The 19842-nt window shown below is 48.5% G+C and overlaps 3 protein-coding genes and 1 non-coding gene across 5 annotated transcripts in view; 2 read left to right on the top strand and 2 right to left on the bottom strand.

Moving 5' to 3' along the window:
- The window catches only part of LOC131207503 (glypican-6), a 47985-nt gene extending 43574 nt beyond the window's left edge, over positions 1-4411 (top strand). The window contains exons 3-8 of the mRNA XM_058200119.1: positions 1909-2143; positions 2247-2403; positions 2473-2739; positions 2807-3519; positions 3598-3770; positions 3832-4411. Of these exons, the coding sequence (XP_058056102.1) occupies positions 1909-2143; positions 2247-2403; positions 2473-2739; positions 2807-3519; positions 3598-3770; positions 3832-4244 (1958 nt within the window). The 3' untranslated portion in view covers positions 4245-4411. The remainder of the gene's footprint in view (positions 1-1908; positions 2144-2246; positions 2404-2472; positions 2740-2806; positions 3520-3597; positions 3771-3831) is intronic.
- Positions 4412-7300: 2889 nt separating this feature from the next.
- Positions 7301-8307, top strand: LOC131210240 (uncharacterized). The gene is made up of 2 exons (XM_058203453.1): positions 7301-7579; positions 7666-8307. The coding sequence occupies exons 1-2, from the start codon at positions 7395-7397 to the stop codon at positions 7805-7807; spliced, it is 327 nt and encodes a 108-aa protein (XP_058059436.1). The 5' UTR covers positions 7301-7394; the 3' UTR covers positions 7808-8307.
- Positions 8308-9283: 976 nt separating this feature from the next.
- LOC131211368 (large ribosomal subunit protein uL3) lies at positions 9284-12815 on the bottom strand. 2 transcript variants are annotated; one of them, XM_058204801.1, is made up of 6 exons: positions 12747-12815; positions 12167-12359; positions 11749-11917; positions 10761-10896; positions 9990-10379; positions 9284-9753 (listed from the first exon to the last, which is right to left on the bottom strand). In XM_058204801.1, exons 1-6 carry the CDS (start codon positions 12747-12749, stop codon positions 9388-9390), a joined length of 1257 nt encoding a protein of 418 aa, XP_058060784.1. In that variant the 5' UTR covers positions 12750-12815; the 3' UTR covers positions 9284-9387. The 2 variants fall into 2 exon arrangements, with proteins under 2 accessions (XP_058060784.1, XP_058060785.1); XM_058204802.1 differs by lacking the exon at positions 12747-12815 and having other exon boundaries at positions 12167-12362.
- On the bottom strand, positions 12009-12089 carry LOC131212997 (small nucleolar RNA U43). The gene has a single exon (XR_009156946.1). It is a non-coding gene; the product is annotated as a small nucleolar RNA U43 (small nucleolar RNA).
- Positions 12816-19842: the final 7027 nt, after the last annotated feature.

Below are 19842 nucleotides of genomic sequence, written 5' to 3'. Positions count from 1 at the left end.
CGACTGCTGTTTTGCCTCTGTTCTCGCTCCCCACACCATCATCCACCGTCGGTTGGTCCGTGGGAGAACAAGTCTGCCGGCCAACTGGACCATTCCCCGGGAACCTGCGGTGTGAGCCGGGGACTGTCGTCGGTAATGAAGCTGAATGTCATATCAATTTATTGTCGGGCGCCCGACTCATTTAAAGGACGAAATGAAGTCAAAATCGCCAATCGCAATCAACTAACACGGGGCGGGCGAGATGTTTCGCTCTCACAGCCGCCGGCAGCGCGAAATGTGATCCCTCGATCCTATGGCTTCGTGTGTGGGTTGTGACAGTTCCTGACGAGCCTCGGCCGGACGTACATTAAAACCACGGAAACACGCCACGGTCGTTTGTGGTGTGTCGATGGTCTCACCGATGGTCAGCATCTTACGTTCGCTTTGTCCATCTTACGGTCGATCGACGAACGGGTAACTTATCCATCGCACTTTGGTCGTTGGAACATTTTTGTAATGATCGGGAAAGCTTAGCCGTACCCTAAGATAGACGCGAGCTCCCACAGAGGCTTCGATAGTAAGTTTATGATCCCCCCCCCTCATCGGTTCTATCGAACGGTGATGTAAAAGTTAACGATCGTTCCAATCTTTCCCGGTCGAAACTAAATCGGCCAACCATCATCACGCATATCGGTTCGGACGATGTCCCGAAATATGCACGTCCCTGCATCGCGTTTGCACGAAAGCCCCAGCTGGCCGGACTCTTCGGGCGTTCCGCCGAACTGAAGCTCAGCGTAATAATTAACACCGTGACACTAATAATTCTGTTAATGGTATTGGTTTTCCCCACGCTCCCCGCGCGTTCCTCTGGAGGCAGCAGAAGGATGCTCCGGACCGTTTATTGGCCGGGGTCACAATCTTGATGACGGTGATTTGCGGGTATTTTCGAGATAATCGCAGCGATTTCTCACAGTGAGACTCCCGGGGCTCCGGCTTAGTGACGACAGGCCGACCGCGAGACCGTTGGAATCTGGAACCACTTCAGCAGCAGCAGCAGCTTAGGGTTGGAATCTGGGTTTCGAATGGAACAAGAAACCAAACGCGCCGCGTTGACAGCGGCCTGTGTGCCCCACGCTTCCGTCGCTGTAATTAATTATATCTTGATAATAAACGACGACGACGGGATTGTGGCTGGCTGGTGGCAGACCGGAGAAGCGGGAGAGTCCCGGCAGGGGTTTGCGAGAGTGGCTCCGATATGGTGCGTAACGGCGTTAGCGGCGCAGCTGATCGATAACATCAGCCGGCAGCGTCTGGCCGCGGGCAGAACGCGGCGGGAACCGTGTGCCGTGGCGCGGGGGATTTATTTCTTTATTTATCTAATAAATCGCGGCCATTCTTCTTCGGGGCGCGTTTTTCTCTCCCGCGCTCCTAAGAGGGTGTTAGTTCCAGCAACAAGATTCGAATCGACAACCGACCATATTGGAAGCAGGGGCGTCTCAAGAACAGCGAACGATGTTCTTCGATCGTGTCCGGGGCAGGCGCGCACACTTATCGCTCGACCGACCTCCTACGGCTCGCGGTGAGATCATCTTGCTTCATCACGCGCGCGCGCGATGCCTTGGGTTTTGCTCGGAAATCGCCCATCTTTACGATGGAATAATGAGCACCGGGTTTTTTGATAGCCGCGTCCGACGCAGGTCCAATCGAGTAGAAGAGCGCGTTTATCTAGCGACACGATCCTGCGACCTGATCAGATGGCTGGATCGCGCCCTTTCGAAAGTCAATCAATCGGTGACAAATGCTGAACGATGTGGAGAAATCTGCAAACATGACCCAGTAGAGAGAGAGACCGATTTTGTACCGATTGTAGAATGTGTAATGGAGACATGGACAGTAATTGAGCCTTATTTTGTTTCTCTTCATCCGCAGATTTCTTCTCCAAGCTGCTGACCGAATCGAAGCACGAATTTCACGCCATGTTCAAGCGAACGTACGGCACGATCTACGAGCAGAACTCGTACGTTTTCGCGGACCTGTTCGGTGAACTGGAACGCTACTACGCACAGGGGAAGGTCGATCTGTCCGAGACGATGGACCACTTCTTCAACATACTGTTCCAGAAGATGTTCACCGTGCTCAACGCTCAGTACTCGTTCGACAACAAGTGAGTGCTTTGTCACCATCCGGCCCCAGCAGTTTGGCCAGTGCCTTGCGATCGCCGCATCATTGTTTCTCCGTGTTACTGTTTCCCTTTCTCGCCCTTTTAGGTACTTGGGCTGTGTCAGTGAACACATGAAGGAACTGAAACCGTTTGGTGACGTACCGGACAAGCTGTCGGTTCAGATCAAGCGATCGTTCGTGGCGACGCGAACCTACGCCCAAGCGCTAGCGTCAGCAGCGGAAGCGGCCAAGAATATGATCAACGTAAGTCGCGAGTGTGACCGCCCCGGGCCAATACATTTATCTAATTTGTTTTGTTTTCTTTTCGTTCAGGTGCGACTCTCGGCCGAATGTACGGCGGCCCTAACAAAGATGAGCACCTGCAATGTGTGCGCCGGCCAAACGCGAAAGCCGTGCGAACCGTACTGTCTGAACGTGGTGAAGGGCTGCTTCCAGAGCTACGAAGAGGTCAGCACCGAGTGGGACACGTTCGTCGGCAAGATGGAGCGCGTCTCGGAGCGGCTGCTCGGACCGTTCAACATCGTCATGGTGGTGGCACCGATCGACATCAAGATATCCGAAGCCATCATGAACTTTCAGGTGAGGGATGAACTAAGCTTTTGCAGACGTGACGAATGCAGGCATAATTTTACTTTCGGCTTTCCAGGAGAACGGAAAGGTCATATCGGACCGCATCTTCCAGGGCTGTGGCCAGCCATCACTCGGACGCATGAGACGCTCGAGTGAACCATCGGGAGCGATGCCAAGCGTACTAGCCGATCCTCATCCGCATCTGATAACCGCTCATAATCCGCGACCGGATCAGGTGCTATCATTAGTGGAGCAACGTGACCGCAAATCGGTGGCGCCAGCTGATGAAGAGTCTTCCGATTCGGACTCCCAATTTACCTTCGATGAAGAGGGCGAGGACAGCAAGGATTTGGTGGCCGAAGACGAAAAACGCATCAACAAACGGTCCACTGGCGGTGGCGGCGGCGGCATTGGGGCCGCTGATTCGACCAGCCAGGAGTTGAAATACGAACCCCTACAGTTCTCCGACGGCGATGTACAGTTCACCAACAGCAACGGGCCACCGATGGGTGGTCTGCCTAATCATCATTCAGCGGGCGATGCGAGCGGCGACGGTAGTGCCCGTCCCAGTCGTCGCAAGAACAAAAATGGACGCAAGCCATCGACGGAGCCGGACGAGCAGGACAATCAGGAGCCGATGATTGATCGGCTGGTGAAGGACATCCGGCAAAAGGTGCGCGACTCGAAGCGCTTCTGGGCGCAGCTGCCGTATATGCTGTGTAGCAATGAAGAGATGGCGGAACAGAAAATGAACGAGGACACTTGCTGGAACGGCACTGCGATCGACCGGTAAGTGTGGAGTGCGTGTTGTAGGCGAAACTTGATATTTACTGATCAATAACTCGCGCCATCTCCGATTTTCCACAGCTACCGGCCCGTAGTCCCTCCCGGTGATCCAAGCTACAATCCTGAGTTCTCCAACAAGGTGTATCAGACGAGACCGAGTACCGTCGTGCAGCAGCAGCTATTTGTTCTACGTACGGCCATCAACCATCTCGGTAACGCGTACGTTGGCCACGATGTCGAATGGACGGATCAAGGTATGAAGCAGCAGCGGGAAATCCGTGGAACGCTTTCTTGAACGCTTTCTATTTTTTGCAGAGGACGGCTACTATGGCAGTGGGTCTGGACAGGGCAGCGAAGACTATGAAGATAGTACCGGGTCGGGCATGGGTCTGTGGGAAATTGATCTGCGGAACGAGCGCCGGCCCGGTTCTATCGACATTGCCACGTCGGCTATTAACGTTGACGGAGTCACTGTGGATGGCAGCAGTGGCACTCTCGGCGGTGAGAACGGGCGTGATCAGCCAAGCAACGAGCTGGACTACACGGGCTCCCGTTCCGGGCTACCGAATGTATCGGCTGGATCTGGCAGCACAGGCACCGGCACCGGTACGTCGGACGCGACTGGTTCCCACAAAACGCCCGAGATGTCAATCGAGCGTGCCCTGCTGCAGTTCTTCTTACCAATCGTTATGGCGTGGTTCGGTGGCCTGTTTGCTGATTTGCTGTGATTTGTTCTTCACTCATCGTTTAGCTTGTAAGCGCTAAGGATGTGGTCCGTGGTGCCATGTCGCATGGAACCGCCACTATCGTGGTACTCGCGTGTGGTTTGAATGAGTGACAATCTGTTCGTTTCGAATAGTTTTCATTTTTATTTTGTACATTTCACCACCACCAGAGCCAGAACGTTGTATTTATTTTGCGTTTCGATCGAGAGTAACGATGCGACATCCCTCGGCGGGCGCGGTTCGATCAGACCGATAGGATGCGGGTACAGTGTGTTTGCGGTTAATTGTTTCTAAAACGACGCAAACCGCAGCAAACCCGAGCAGCGTTTGCTTATTTTCCACTTTCCGATTCAAGGATCGCCCAACACGTTTTCGAGAGGGTTCGAAGCCGATCGATCACCGATTCCGTGCGCTCTTTACAGCTGTGCGTCTTCTCCACGACGATAGGCTGGGTATCCACTTTGGGTTAGGTAGTTTAGTATACGACACGTGGCGCAATGCTACGAATGTTTGTTAAGAGAAAAAACCGCGAACGAAAGCAAAGGAACTGTTTCGCATAGTGTGTGTATCATGCTCCCTCCATTCAGTGATTGCCAGCATAAACATGCCGCAGTGATAAGGCAAAGTCCTCCCGTTTTCTTGTCTCTATTGTATGAACGATCGTTCGGTTCGTTTCAGATGATCGGTGCGTGAATCGACTCGACTATCGAAAAAGAGCGCCAGAGTGGGCCAACTTTACACGAAGGGAGTGCCGCGCGCGTTTGCGGCATAATCGATTTCATTACTAATATGCGTTTAGGCCTTATACGTTTTCCCATCTCTAGTCAAATTGAATAGTTTAAATGTCCCCCAAGCCAGCGCGATCGCGGACTCCCTCTGCTGGTTGAGCAAACCTGGTCCCTATCGTGATCGACTTTCGACCGATGGTTCATCTGCATACCGAGTGACAGGCGGAAACATTGGAAACTGGTTGAAGGCTTCTGAAAGCAACATCGATCGACTCGGCCAGAACCGCCACTGCCCTCCGTTTGTCACTTACAGACACACCTCGGGGTGTGCCAAACTGGCGAACATTAGGAAGCTTGCCCATGCTTCCACGTGATTAGTTAATATTAAATAAGTGTGTTTGACCCCACTTGTTTTAAACTGTACATAGCGCATTACAGTAGAACCTACTTAAGTGATAACCTCTAGATAGGACTGAACGTGGGATAAAACCATTGGCATAGTTTATGATTTAATGATCGGCAAATGCAGCTGCAAATAAATGTGTGCATGTGTGTGGGTTGATGAATGTGAGTGGCGAATGTAGGAGGGAGCAAAGCAAAACGGAAGAAATCAATAGGAAAAAATGTATCTTAAAGAGGGAGCTATAGCTATGTAACTATTGTTTACGCAGCTTAAAGAGAAAAAATGTGAATTTCTGTAAGCGAAGGGAAATATTTATCTTTATTTTAACTGTTTATTATCATAGTGTATTGTATTAGCCTTTGCATTCGAATCAATTCAAGCAGAGTTCTAAAGTGAAATACAAATGCTATTCCTTGCTCTTGCTTTCTCTCCTTAACCCAATCCGCCATTTACCATCCACTGCAGATGGTTTTTTCTAAATCACGCAATCAAATCAAACCTGTCAGTAGCACCATTCACAGCACAGCTATACTTATTCAAGTGAAACTTATTTGTCGAACACAAGCGCAACCTCCGCAAAACATCCATATCCACGTTCCACTTGACCGACATTACAGGGCATATGCTAGAAAGACTGGTTAAAGCTCACGATACTTTATGCTGGAAGGGTATGAACCCGTCAGAAATTCGGGACAAGTTCGTCGCACTGAAACAGAAATACTGACAACCCCGATAGGCACAAATCATGAGGCATTTGTATTTTGCGAACAATATTTTTAGTTCCCGAGAGAAGGAAGAATAAAACGTGTAAATAGACGAAAAACAAGGGAACGCGATGGTCAAACGCGAAGGCCAATTCGACCTGGTTACCTTCTGCAGGTTCAGGCCGCAATCAATCAACTCGATGGTTATACCGAAAGCCGCTGTAAATGCCTGTGAAACGCCAGGACTTGTTACGAAGACGACTTATTTAATAAAACGGGAGCACATCAGCTCACAGCGTTATTACCAACCATTGCATCAGACGGCCACTTTCCCCGAGTATACTTAACGCGGTCAAAGTATGAATGCAGCATGTTTTATAGCGAAAGATACAGAAGCAAATAACTAAGGATAACAAATTATATTTCAGAGGTAAATTAACAAAACAGGTAACGAGAGAAAGGCAGCGACAAAGAGAAGTGTTTAGTGGAGATATTGAAGAATCGAACCGATGTGAACAAAGTGAAAATAAACATTTTTTGTATAAAAAAGTTTGGCTTTGCGCAGTATTGCGTTATTCGTTGGAGCATTTCTCCGCTGTCTCGTACAACTCTTTCCGAATTTTTCAATTGTCGTGTTTAAGAAAATTGTTGCATGTAGTCCTGTGTTGCGTTATGCATAAATTTATGTTTTGTGCTTCACGAATTCTCACATCTGGCCTGGCGGAGTACTAGCGTTTCAACGTATAAAAAACGCAAAAGGTCTTCGCAAATCGAGGCTCGCCGTTCTCGAGACGCTTCCAGCCTTCTGTAGCGACCATAAGAACCTTGTAATACAGAAGAGCGGGCTGCTCACCTATTTCGAGCTTCCGCCTTCGTTTGATAGTTTTGCTAAAGTTAGTTTTTTGATCATTTGAATATTCATTTTCTTTATCATACGTAGATTGTTCTATTCTTTCGCAAAATTGTTCTATTCTTTTGAATTTCAAAATTCTTATGCTTCGCCCCAAATATAATTGGGAACGTTAAACAAACAGGAATCGTATTCTTGGTAAGACGTGACAAAAACGAATATTTTTTAAATTCTCTCGATTAGCCCATCAACCTATTGCTATAAACAGCCTTACAACGTGAGCCTCGGGAGCTTTCCATTCGCTGTATTTGTCACAAGTGACAGCAAACCATCGGTAAGTTTCTCTGGCATCACTGCTTTTTCCTTCAAGGTGGAGGTGTTTTGTTTTGAGCAAAGTTTTTTATTCACGCGTTTGTTTTTTGAAAGCGGAAACATTGCTGGTTCCCCTTTCGACGATTTCCACGCGAAATGGTTCTGGGACATGTACTCGCTGCCACGGGTGCTTTCGGCATCATCGCACTCGTCACCATCGGAATACTCGCGTTCGTGCATCAGCAGCGCCTTGAGGAGCCGCACCAATACGGTGGCCGTAGCCAATCGTCCCGTCGCAATCGGCGCTACGAGTGGAACGGGTACGATCCCAACGACGACAGGTACAAAGCAAGCGCCATGCACACCAAAGAGGCCGAGATTATGATTAAAAACCATTCACACAATTTTATACTTTCACGCCACACAGCATACCTTGCTCAATCTGTCAGGACCCGATGAGAGAAGCGGAAAAGTTCACACTTGCGTGCAAACATTCCTTCCACAACTCGTGCATCTTAAAATGGTTGCAGAACAAGAACGAATGCCCGAACTGTCGGAAGCCTATTTAATACCTTTAATACGCAGCCTCCCGTAGTTCAACCGTTCTTAGCCCTGTGGTCATATCGTTTTCCGACTGAGTGCTTTACTAACGTAAGAAATTTGATACTCTAAAATTAAGTCTTAAGGAAGTAGTTGGAGAAGGCACTATTGAAACTCCAGTACCATGACCGCCCTCCGAGGCGCTGGGTATCGAATCGAACGTGATATAAAAAGCAAACGATATGTCGTAGAAAGCTCCGAAATTATATGCTTGCGTTCTGGCAAATTTGAACCATTCGCGAGTAGTATGCAGATAACGACGAAAGTGTTACGTTAGGAAGCACGACTTCTTATAGATATTGACTTCCGTTTGTCTCGCAATAAAGAACCTTTTAAGCGTGTTGCTTAGCGTTACCTAGAACCCTAGTGTGAGCGGATTGGGGAAAGTGCTGTTGCAATTTCATTCCTGCTCCAGACGCTTTGACAACGCTTGTAGTTAGGCATCATAGGTAACTAATAAAGGATTCTTCACAAGTTTTTTACTCTTTTATTTAATAGTTCAGATGGTTACAGAGAAAGCAATAATTGAAATATTCGAAGCATTTTTTGTGCACAACATGTTCACAAGTTAGCTGCTTTTGTTCCGTTCGTAGCACATGCGAATTACACACACCGCACTTTTTTCGGCTGGGCCCTTCGCATGGATCCTGGTGGTGTTGCCTGGCGCTATTTGCTCGGACCAGCGGCGCTTCCAACTGTCGATTTTGTAGTAGCAGCACCACTCCCACTCCCGCTAGCAGTCCAAAAATGACGGGACCAATGATTTGGTAAAACATCGCAGTACTCAGTTCCGAATGGGTAATTGGCAATTAAATGTGCAGAAAACTAAATCAATTGCAACGTCGATCACATTCGTTGCTGTTGATCAAACTCGCACTGGACGAATTTATTTGTAATCTTGGTTTATGTAAACCCAATGTTTTCCAGAGATTCCTATCGCCAACTTTCTAAGTCAACAACTTCATTGGCTTGATGAAACAACGCGAAAAGCTTAAGCTTCGTTGGCTGTTAGCAAAGTCAATATAGCTGTACGAAGTCTGAGCAATTGATTTTGTTGTGAGCTGTCATTTAGCGTTTTTGCATGCGTTTCAACTTTTTTAATATGGAGTTGATACGAGAGCAATGACCCAGAATAATGCAATAATTGTTTTATGGCGGAAGCATTTGTTTGCATCGCATTCTCGGAAATCCTTTAACGAGTACCCTTAATGAGCCATTTTGATTAACGGCGCCCCCTCGATGAACCTATCGCTCAGACTTCATACAGCTAAATCGACTTTGCCCGTAAGAACCAACTGACAGCTATATTTGTAGAGCGTGGGTGGCATTTGACTTACACTCATAGCCTCTTAAATGACACAATATTGGCAAATCTAAAATGCTTAGTCGAATAAACCGCAAAAGCCATCTCCTCTCGCTCAATTTTACAGAACAAACGACCAGTATTTCATGAATGCTCTTTACATTATAACAAAGAGCATAAATTGGAGTTTATTTTCCAAATATCAGGCAACATACATGAAGAAGTAAATTGCATCTTTTCCACTTTTTAAGCCGATGGCTTGGCAGCGGCGGCGGCAGCAGCAGCGGCCGCAGCCTGGGCCTTTTCCTCGCGAATGCGGTCCTTCTTGAGCACACCGTAGTAGGCGCGCTTGTCAGCCGGCGTCTGGAAGCGACCATGACCCACCTTCGACGAGGTGTCGATGAACTTGAGTTTGATCTGCTCCAGAGCCGAGCGCTTGGTATGCACCAGGAGCGACTTGCGCAGCGTGATGACGCGACGCTTGGCGCCAATGCAGCATCCCTTGATCATCAGGAAATCCTGGTTGATCTCTCCATAGAACGGGAAGCCACCCATCGGCGTGATCGTCTTCTCGGTATTATCGTACTCAGTGGTTCCACTGTTCTTGACAACCTGCAAATGGAGAGAAAGCAGGGACGGTTAAAACATGAGCTATAATCAAACCAACAACGAATGATAAACGATGGATGTATAATTTTCATCAGTCCTATCATTATGTACACACAGTGTTTCATCTGAATTTGTAGTATTAAAATGATGTCGGCTACATAAAGATTATCATCACAGAAAATACACAGATACAACACACGGCCGAGCGAAAAGAAAAGTGCCAAAAATGAAAGTATTACCTTTCCATCCTTGGAGTGAATACCGGCTCCGATGCGGTAGATCTTCTTGTTTAGCTCCGTGCGGTGATGGTAGCCCTTCTGACCGGCGCGAGCAACGGTAAAGGCGACACGGGATGGATGCCAAGCGCCGATACAAGCAACCTTACGCAAACCCTTGTGCGTCTTGCGCGGTAGCTTCTTCGTGTGCCAACGGCTAGTCACACCCTTGAAGCCCTTACCCTTCGTTACAGCCACGCAGTCAACCATCTCGTCCTGCGAGAACACTTGCGAAACCGGGAATGGCTTTTCCAGATGCTCCTTAACCCAGTTAACCTTATCCTCGACCGTTCCACCGTTCAGCTGGATCTCGATAATGTGAGCCTTCTTCTGGCCTTGTTTGATCAACCGGATCTATAACAGAAATCGGGATAGATAAAGTGAAAATTAATCAAATAGAAACAAGAAATGGGATGGCGCTGTTTTGTCGCGAACGATCTGTGGACAGTATGGTTTATCTCCGTGATCATCGCCCAATGGGACGAAGGTACAACGAAGGTCAAGGAATATACCGTCCATCGCCACGCAGTCCTCCGGAGAGGAAGGGGCAATATGCTCTGCGACACCGAGGAACAACCATGGATTAAACTACCATCGCCGGCCCCCGAAAACGTTAGTGGATAACGATGCACCCGAAGGTGCATCGTATCCGTTGAGGTAACGGTAATGTCGCTCGACTGAGAACTAACTTACGCCAACTGCTCGATGTCTTAAATAATTTGCTGCTTTGCTTACCTGCGAGTGAGCGATGACACGGATGAACTTGCAGTAGCGAACCATCTTCTTGAAAGTGTCCTCGATCGACTTCTTGCCCAGATCGTCAGTCCACTTCTTCGAAGCCTTTGTGAAGGCCTTCTTCTTGCTCGCATGCCTTCAAAGTGCAGAATAGAAACCATAGTTGACGAAAGGAGTCCTGACTACGGAGAGGACTAGGCTAGTGTACGATAAGGAGACCTCTCTGTCTGACGGTGGAAAGCGGAGACCTTTCGACGACCAGATTGGCACAGAATGCAGCAGTCGCCAGTGACGCATTACGAGACGGAAAGAAAAATCAGGGAACCGGCCTCTTCACCCATGAGGAATGCGTGCGTGCAGAGCTGTCTTGCTTAGCGCTAGCAGTTGTTCCATCAGTAGGGAGAGCGGAGAACATCATGTTCCCTCGGCATGCTCACCAGCAACTCTTGGCTCGGGGAAAAAGAGCGCCAGAAGAACGAGGCGCATGTGTTGTGTTCTACTCAATCCCTTTGCCGAGTGTGGCTCACATGACCATTTGATAAAGCCCTCTTGCAACGATCGAAGGGCTGATGGTTGTTTCGATTAGAACGGCTGACTATGACTTACTAATCTAAGTTTCTATGCTTCTTCCGCACCTCACTCATCGAGTGCGCTCGTAAATGGAAAACAGACAACGACTGCAGTAGGCGAAACGAAACATCTGTGATACTCTTTCTGTGATAGATGGGAGAAAAAATACCGGCAAAGAAATCAGAAGGAAAGCAGCATTAAGAAGCTTCGAACAGGAAAGGTTCAGACATCTTGCCGTGCAAGAAAATCTTCATCATTTGTTCTTTGACCGGTACTTTTTCTCTTCAGTGAATGACGCATCGTGTCAGAATGCCATGGGGTAACTTTTCGCCCTTGCAACCGCCGCAGTTTTGCTCGTGAGTATGTGCAACTTTGACTATGTGCAACCTGTTCTTGACATACAAGTAATTGAACGTACCAGTTCTTGTAGAAGCGACGACGGCACTCTTCCGACAAATGCTGGGCCCAAACGTGGCAAAGAGCACGTGGTCCGAAGGGAGTTTCGATGTAGCCAACGGCTCCAACGACCACGAGGGGCGGCGTTTCAAGGATGGTAACCGCTTCCAGAACCTCCTTCTTGTTGATCTCTGCAGTACAGAAAAAATCGTTGTTTAGTGTTTTCGTTTTAAGAAATCGATTATGTTGCACTAAAAACACTTGATGCCGCTGGCTCCCAGATGTGTCAGACAGCCCTAGTTCTAAACTGGTTTGTAATCAAGGATTATTCAGAAATAACCGTAAACATTAAATAATCATCATGAAGAACGGGAGCAGCATCGAAACATTTCAGAAGGCACAACACCGAGAAGAAGGCATGTTTCAGAGTCTATACTTACTTGAGCCCGGTCGGTCGGCTTCACGTACAATATGCGTCATGCCGGCTTTGTAGGCCAGGAACGCGGTCAGATGGACCGGCTTCGTGGGGTCATCCTTCGGGAATGCCTTTATTCTACCCTGGTGTCGAGAAGCACGCTTCTTCGGGTAAAAAGCCATGGAGCCATGGCGTGGCGCAGAAAACTTACGATGAGACTGTGGGGAGAAGCAATGGAAAAAAAAAAAGTGAGGTTAAGGATCATGTGTGACGCACATGTGGCGTGGCACCGGAACTGATGGTGATTTAAGTGCAGAATAATCATGTAGTTCGATTTTTGTACACCACTATCGTGAAATGGTAGAATGCAAACTGTTGATCTCATTAATCGATCGATTTATCGAAAACCCCTAGTTTTTTAAGCTATTTAGAAGGGAAATGCAGGGCTGCGAAAACTTCTCTAGTTTCAACGAGTATAACACTATGTTCATTTTGCACGTATGCGGTGTGTATTGCGGAGGGTACAAGGAATCATTTAAGCAAAATCTAATTATCGCGCACGCATTATATTCTAATGAATTACATCCAATTCAATTTTTACTCACCATCTTCAGACACAAATATGTCCTCCTTCCACGAGGTACAAATGCGGAAAAGAAGGATTATGATGCTGCTACGCACCACGTTAAAGCAGATGTCGAGCAACCGAATGTCGACTGTCACGGTTGTCAAGGTCCATACATGTTCTGGTAGTCCGAAAAGGCCTTTTATTTCGACTGCCTTTCGAAACGAAATGGAACAACCTTGCCAAGAAAATGCGTGTTGCATAAATAAATTGCATTTTTAGTATTATTGCCAAATATTTCAATCGGAACATGTTTCTAAATTCATCAACAATGGTATTTATATAAGTAATCGCATAAAACTATTTCTAATAACCAAGTTTTATCAAGAACTAAATCCAAATATGGAACCTGAACCTGTTGTAATGAACGTAAATATTTCGTTCAAAAGAAAATTGTTGGATTAAGCATATTGTTTTGAACTTTTTCAATTAAAGAAGGTAAAGCTTTCATGAAGGACTAGCTTAACGAGAGTATAAATTGCCTGTATATAATTTAAAACTGCCGATCCACAATCAACATATTTAGTACTATCTCCAATCCTCTTCACTAACGGGTGAATAATTGATTATGTGGCGCAAAAGGAAGAAAGGCAAAGCCAACATTAAAACGGAGGATGCCATATCAAACCTAACGGCCAGAAAGTTTCTACTGTGGTCGAAATAATTTATTATGAGTTGCTATTATCGATTCGATAAAAAAATTCAGATCTCCACTGTCAACAAGAAGATTGTTTGAAGCTAGCGATTGGCTAGATACCGAATATGACCTATAGTGCGCCGTTACCACGGGGTGACCGTAGCGTTTATGTTATGATTTAGTTGTGGCTTTAACTTAGTACAGATACGTGGTCTGTTAAAAAAAATCGCCTATTTTGTTTATTATTTATTTATTGATGAATATCTATTTTGTCGCCTTCAAAGTAATTTCCATGAGATAAAAGGGTGAGCCACGTAAGATTTTTGTTTTTTTTGTTATAAAATTAAAATGGCTCAATATTTTTCGATGGTTGAACATTTATTTGAAAGGTTCATTCATGACATTTATGCATAAAATACTATTTCGGTTGCAGGTAGTACCGCATAAGCCATTTCGGAGATGTGGATGAATGTCTCTTAACGCGTCAACTCAGCGATTGAAATGTTCACACTAAGCGGTGAAAGGGGATGTAATCGATTGGCTGATATTATCCGTACATCACGTGTTGCAATCCGTTTCATAGCAGGAGAGATCACAAGGAGCTATCTATCCGACTATCCGACGATTCGAAAGCTCGTGGCTCCTTGGGATACTATTGAACCAGGATCACATTTTGAATACGTTCGCTTTCATCCGCCACCATCCGCCAAATTCGTGTTCAACGCCAGCGACTGATTAACTCGGTGGCTGCCCAATAGCGTGTAATGCTAACGAATAACGCAAAAGGATTTGCAATGGCGCCAAAAGGCGTCCGGCACAGAAAGTGTTGCATTTCCACGTGCATTTCGATGCGAGTGTGTGTGCGTGATCGTTTGCGATCACGAACAGCATCGAAAATGATCGGGAACGTTCGGGCAAAGTGAGAAGAGTGAGGAGTTTGCTCAGAGTAAGGTTCTGGAGTGCAAAGTCAGGCACGAAAGTCAGGCGCAAAGGTGAATTTCAAGCGCGAGTCCACAATTGCGGTTGCGCGAGCTAATCGAGCGTGCGGGTTGCGTGTTGCGTCCGTCGTGGGCTGTCTTCTTCTTCCTGCTTCCATCGAGTAAAAACAACGGGGAAAACAACGAACGGGTTACGATCGCCTTGCCGGTCTCGGTTTGTCCCCGGCTGCACGCATTTTCGAGCGCAGTCGTGATGGCGGGATCTTAAAATTGGATCCGATTACAGGGCTGTGGCATTGTGTGTGTCGGATTTTAGGTTTCGCCCGATGGATCAACCGAAAATCGAAGCAAAATAAATGCGCTTGTGTGTCGGGCTCTTGTGAAGTACCCAAAATCAGCCATTGGGGAAGACCGTCGTGAAGGTGTCAGTTTGATCGTTGATCGTTCAGTTATGTGCTGTGGTGCGGTGCGATGCGGTATGCAAATTTCCACCCGTCCCGGTGCGTGTTCTTCGACCGAAGGAGCCGAGCTACTGTTTTTTGTTGGGTGCGCAAGTCACCTGCGCAAGTCCTCGTGGGTGATAAATTGTGACGGTAGTTAAGTGGTGCCGGCGTTTAGGGCGATCAAAGTGTATCCTGTTGTGACAGGCGTTCTGTGAGACGGCGCCGGAACGAGAGTGTAGAGAGGGGCTACTTGTATCAACCGTGGCGATTTTACACTGTGATTCGTCGGAACTGCCGAAAACGACACTGAAACGAGAACGAAAGCCTGCAGCGGGCATAAATGGTCCACGGATGGAAAACAGCCACAGTCAAACCCAAAACTTGCCGCAACACAAACCGATTGTTCGGTGGAAACAGCCAGCAATGTTGCCTCGAGCATCGCCAAGCCCTTCCGTACCCGTTCCGTTTTTCCGTCCCTCCTGCCGGCGATCTTTAGGCCGCTTCTTGCCATGACCGCTTCTTGCTTTTCGTGTTGCACCGAATTTCATTCCGTTCCCAAGGACTCTCGCTAGAGGTGGGAAAACACACCGACATACCTCCCATGAGAGAGAGAGAGAGAGAGAGGGAGAGTGCGAGAGAGGGTGATCAAGAACAGAGCAGAGCAGAGAAAGAGTTTATAAAAGCACGATCTGACGAAGGAGTCGCGGCGGTTGTCTTCTTATCCGATGCGACCAGTCGCAGGGCTGGTCGGTTCGGGCCTTGGGACAGCGGGTACATTGCGCTTCTCGATTGCAGCACGCAGCAAGTAAAGTGGAGCGACATCAACCCTTCATGGCCGTCGAAGAAATCGGCACGAAAGCGAGGATCGCCTGTCGATCTTTATGGTCGTGATGTTTTGCATTTGTGCCCCGTTGGCTCGCGCTCGGCAATGTCGCGGTGTCGCCGGCAGGCTGGCCAGCCGGTTCCCTTTATTTCCGTGGAATTGCTTCATCGCAAGATGGCACCGCCTCGGAACGGGATACGGGGCCTGGTGCATATATACGGAACGCTGCTTTTGGACCATCCGAGTGGCTTCCAAATTTTGGTACTTCAATATAGAAAGGGCCAAAAGTGACCAAAATTTGCGCTGATCGTATTCAACTGCGCGCACCTTCATATGATCGTCGTCTGGAGCCACATCTTCAGGAGCAGCTTCATCGTTTCAGCTGACTCCGGTTCTCTTGGCTGTCTTGGCGAAGCAAACACCGGCAAGCGAACACTGTTGGGTGGCGAATGTAAAATCGTTTTCGCGAAACGGTGCTCCTTTTTGGCGCATCCAATTCTTACAGCATCGCGTCTTACGCTTTCCTCTGTCATTGTGCTCTGGCCACGGCTTGAGCGGTGCCGGGACTCTCCGCAGCAGCAGCGCGGGCTGAGAAACCATTACGGCGGCGAAAAGCGTAGCAGATGCTCGCCCGGGTATCGGCCACGGTGTGCTGGCCGCGCAAAACAGAAGTTGATTATTTCGGTAATTACTGACCACCGTCGGCGTCGGCGCTACGTCGAGGGCGCCTCGGTACGTAATTACGATGTCCCGCCGAGCCGAGCCGAGCCGAGTTTGCCAAGATCCACCGGAGGGGCCAGGGGCCAAACGGTGGCGATGGTTACTGTGTAAAATCAATGGGTCAGCCCCGTAGGCCCCGGGAACGGGCGGAATCGCGGTCATGGTCCCCGGACGGGACGAACCACACACACCGGAAGGTGGTACTTGAACATCACGTGCTCCGGAGTGTACCGTTCGGTTTGTTCGCCCCATTTTGAACTCTCCACTCAATGTTGTGATTTTCATGCGATGTTTTCGATGTTTTCGACTTCCGCATGCGAGCTCTCGGGCGGGGGTGGGGATAGGGGTGCCCCTGGCTCCGATAGGGCAGCAGGAAAGTGGACCTGATCGAACGACGAATTCGACTAATGATCTCGCGTACGGCGTTTAGGAATGATCGCCGATCGTTTACAGACATGCCGCAACTCAACGGAAGCTGATGCCCCCCTGATGATGCATTCATGCTAATCATCGTGCGGTGCAATAGTGGAGCAATTGACGGTTTTGAACAACGGACCCACCGGAAGCAAGACCTTAATGGGAACGCATTGTGAGCGCGATCGCGAGTCCATTTTTATCACACGGCCTCTACGAGCGTAATTCCACCGACGCTAAGTGGCTGTAAATAGTTGGCCGAAAGGCATGTTGTTGTTTGTGTTTGCAAATTCTTTTTTGCCACAAACAACACCATCATTAAAGCGATTAAAGAGAGTGGGGCTGGAAGCGGAGAATGGTGACAGCTAGGCCATTGTGGAATGGAAACGCGCAGCAAAACAGAGGCAATAGTTAATCCTTCAACGCGTGTGGAAACACCGCCAGGCTGAGTCGAACGCTTCCGCGGTGATAGAAAGATAAATTTCAATCGCCAATCGGTAAAACCTGGCGTACACATGTCAAACCTGTCAAAAAGCCGTGGGCCGTGGGCCGTGGACCGTGGCCGTGGCGGGAGCTGATCCGCATGAATGACCGATTGGCGGGGCTACAGAGGAAGGCGGCATTGGCGGTGGTGGTGAAAATAAGAATGAATGTTAGTCCACCTAGAAAGATCCCCGGTTCCCGCGGGGTTCGTTCATCTGTCCGCTCTGGCAGATCAAATAGATTGACGAAGTGTCTTGATGGATTCGATCCGTGATCAGGAAGCAGCAGGAACCCGTTCTGTCAGTCTGAGCCCTCAGGGACCAGTGGGTTCAATTCGCGAATCCGATCGCGAAGCTTTTTGGGCCCCCGCACCCCAGCTTCCCTTATTGTTGGAGATTCGGAGAAACGGGGGGCGTCCAACTGCCAGCTCTCGGTGCTCGTTTCAAAAAACGTCAGATCAAGAAATCGCCCAGGGCCCGTGCAGTGATGGTGGGTACAGTTAAACCTGCTCCCGAATCACGTTCGGCTTGCGGATTAATTCATGAATTATTTATTTATTTATTTACCACCAAAAGTCGGCCGATGTTTATGTGAGGATTATATTTGCGGCGGACTCTCGCCGTCTGTGTCCTGTTTTTTTTTTGCTGCTGGGGAATCCGCCAGTGGCCCTGGTTTGCGCCTCGCAATGGCTCACTCAATGGCAGCCTGGTACGCCCAGCTTGAGCTTGAGCTTTGGGCGGAGATTAAAGAAAGTTGTTGAAACATTAATGACGGATCAGTCAGTCAGTGGAATGTGTTTGTTTATGAGCCTACTTTGTGTCTCATTTTTTCGCGGCTGTTACAATTTTCCGATGCCTCAACCTGATGGGGCTAGTCGCTCCGCAGGAACACTTTCGATATCCTTATTCAAAAACAACATTCAACGCTTGATGCGGTCGCTTCGATCGTTTCGAAGATGGTAGAGATGTTTACAGTTTCTGGTTTCAGGAAAATAATACCTGTCAGTTGATCAGAGACCTGGTTTGACATCCAGAAAGTGCCTAGTGTGTTGGAGAAAATGCATTCATCAAAGCACTCGGTGAAAACGGAAGAAGTGTATCGTGAATTAAATGCGTGAATTGGCTAGTGACTAGTGCTGTGTTGGTGGCGATTGCCGTTAAAAGTGCAACAAGGTGTCCGATCCTCGAAACGTTTCCGTACCCAGTGCCGGCTGACAGGTTGGAATGTAGGTTCCGTGATCGTGGGTGACAAACTTTGCGTTAAAGTTTCGGAACGGACGGAACGAACGAGTACAACTGCGAGCGTCGAAGGTGTACGGTAAGTGGATAATTAATTTCACTATTCGATAATGGGCGGAACGATTGAAAATTCATTATTAATTGATACGTTACTATCGAGCCGATCTGGTCGACACGTCCGACGTTTAGCTCTCTGCTGCCTCAGCTCCAGTTGCTGGGCGATCTTGTGCAGCAAAAAAGGGGTTTCTGCTCAGTCGACTCACTGGCGACCTGAGGCAATCGCTTAATCGTGAGACAGCAGAAAAAATCTTGACCTTTCGCCAGTGAGCCAGCCGCCCCGTCGACTCGGGTGATCCATTTCTGGCGCGTAATGTGTGTTAGATCCCCTGGATGGATCGCTTCGCACTGGATCGAGCATCTCGTTGGCCACGCGTCTGGTGCCGTTGAAGTTTTTTCCACCGACCCAGGACTGATGCTGGGTTTCAGAACCGCGGAACATTCCTGAGCAGCGGCGGAGCGAAGCCCTTAAAATGACGCGGCGATTGCAGCCGACGGACGTCACCAATCGGTGATTGAGTTTGAATTGAGCCGCGGTTCGGGGCCGGTCCCTCCGGGGGCCTCAGAGGTGCCTTCGATCGACGCGAACGAACGACAGTTCGCTGGACAGCCGTTCGATGTCGCGCAGTTCATTCAAATTTCACTGCCGCCGCTGCGATGAAGAACTGTTTATCTTGCGTCTTTGCTTTTCTTCGCCACGGAAAGGGCTCTTAATCCGCGCGACTTTGAGGGAAAATAAACAAACACCGCCGCCGCCGTCGTCGTCGACGACAGCGTGCAGGTCGGTGGTCCTTCGCTGGACGCGATGGCGGCGAGGATCGGGAGTGACTTTATTCCATTCTTCGCGTCTCCGTGTCGGCTTCAACGGACCGGCGACGCCTCTTCACGTTCTGCATCTCTCGTGCGGGCAGGGCGAAGGGTCTATCGAAAGGCACTAAGTCGAAATCTTGGTAAGTTCATTACGGGATGGATACAGGGAGATTACGTCGGTCCAAAGTGGTTCCAGGCGGGCAGACCTACCGTGCAGGCCGGTGGGGCAGTTTCTGGGCATCCGACGTGTGTGTCGGATCACAGCTAGACTTTATTCTTTATTCTATAATTCCACAACTGGAAACCATGCGCTTAGACCCGCAGGTATCTGTACTCATTCCATATATTGTATTGCGGAAAATCAATATGATTTGCCAACCATAAATATGTATTTTAAATGAATAGACCCTCATTTCCGTAACGAGCAGTATTATAACACATTCAGGGTATGTTTGGTCCAATGGATCCAATTTTGTGCTTTGTGCTTTGGGTCTAATGTGTGTGTTGGGGATT

The sequence above is a fragment of the Anopheles bellator genome, chromosome 2 (genome assembly GCF_943735745.2).
Source record: "Anopheles bellator chromosome 2, idAnoBellAS_SP24_06.2, whole genome shotgun sequence".
In the NCBI taxonomy this organism is placed as follows: Eukaryota; Metazoa; Arthropoda; class Insecta; order Diptera; family Culicidae; genus Anopheles; species Anopheles bellator.
Note: the sequence above shows the minus strand (reverse complement) of the source record. Positions and strands in the feature narration are given on the sequence as shown.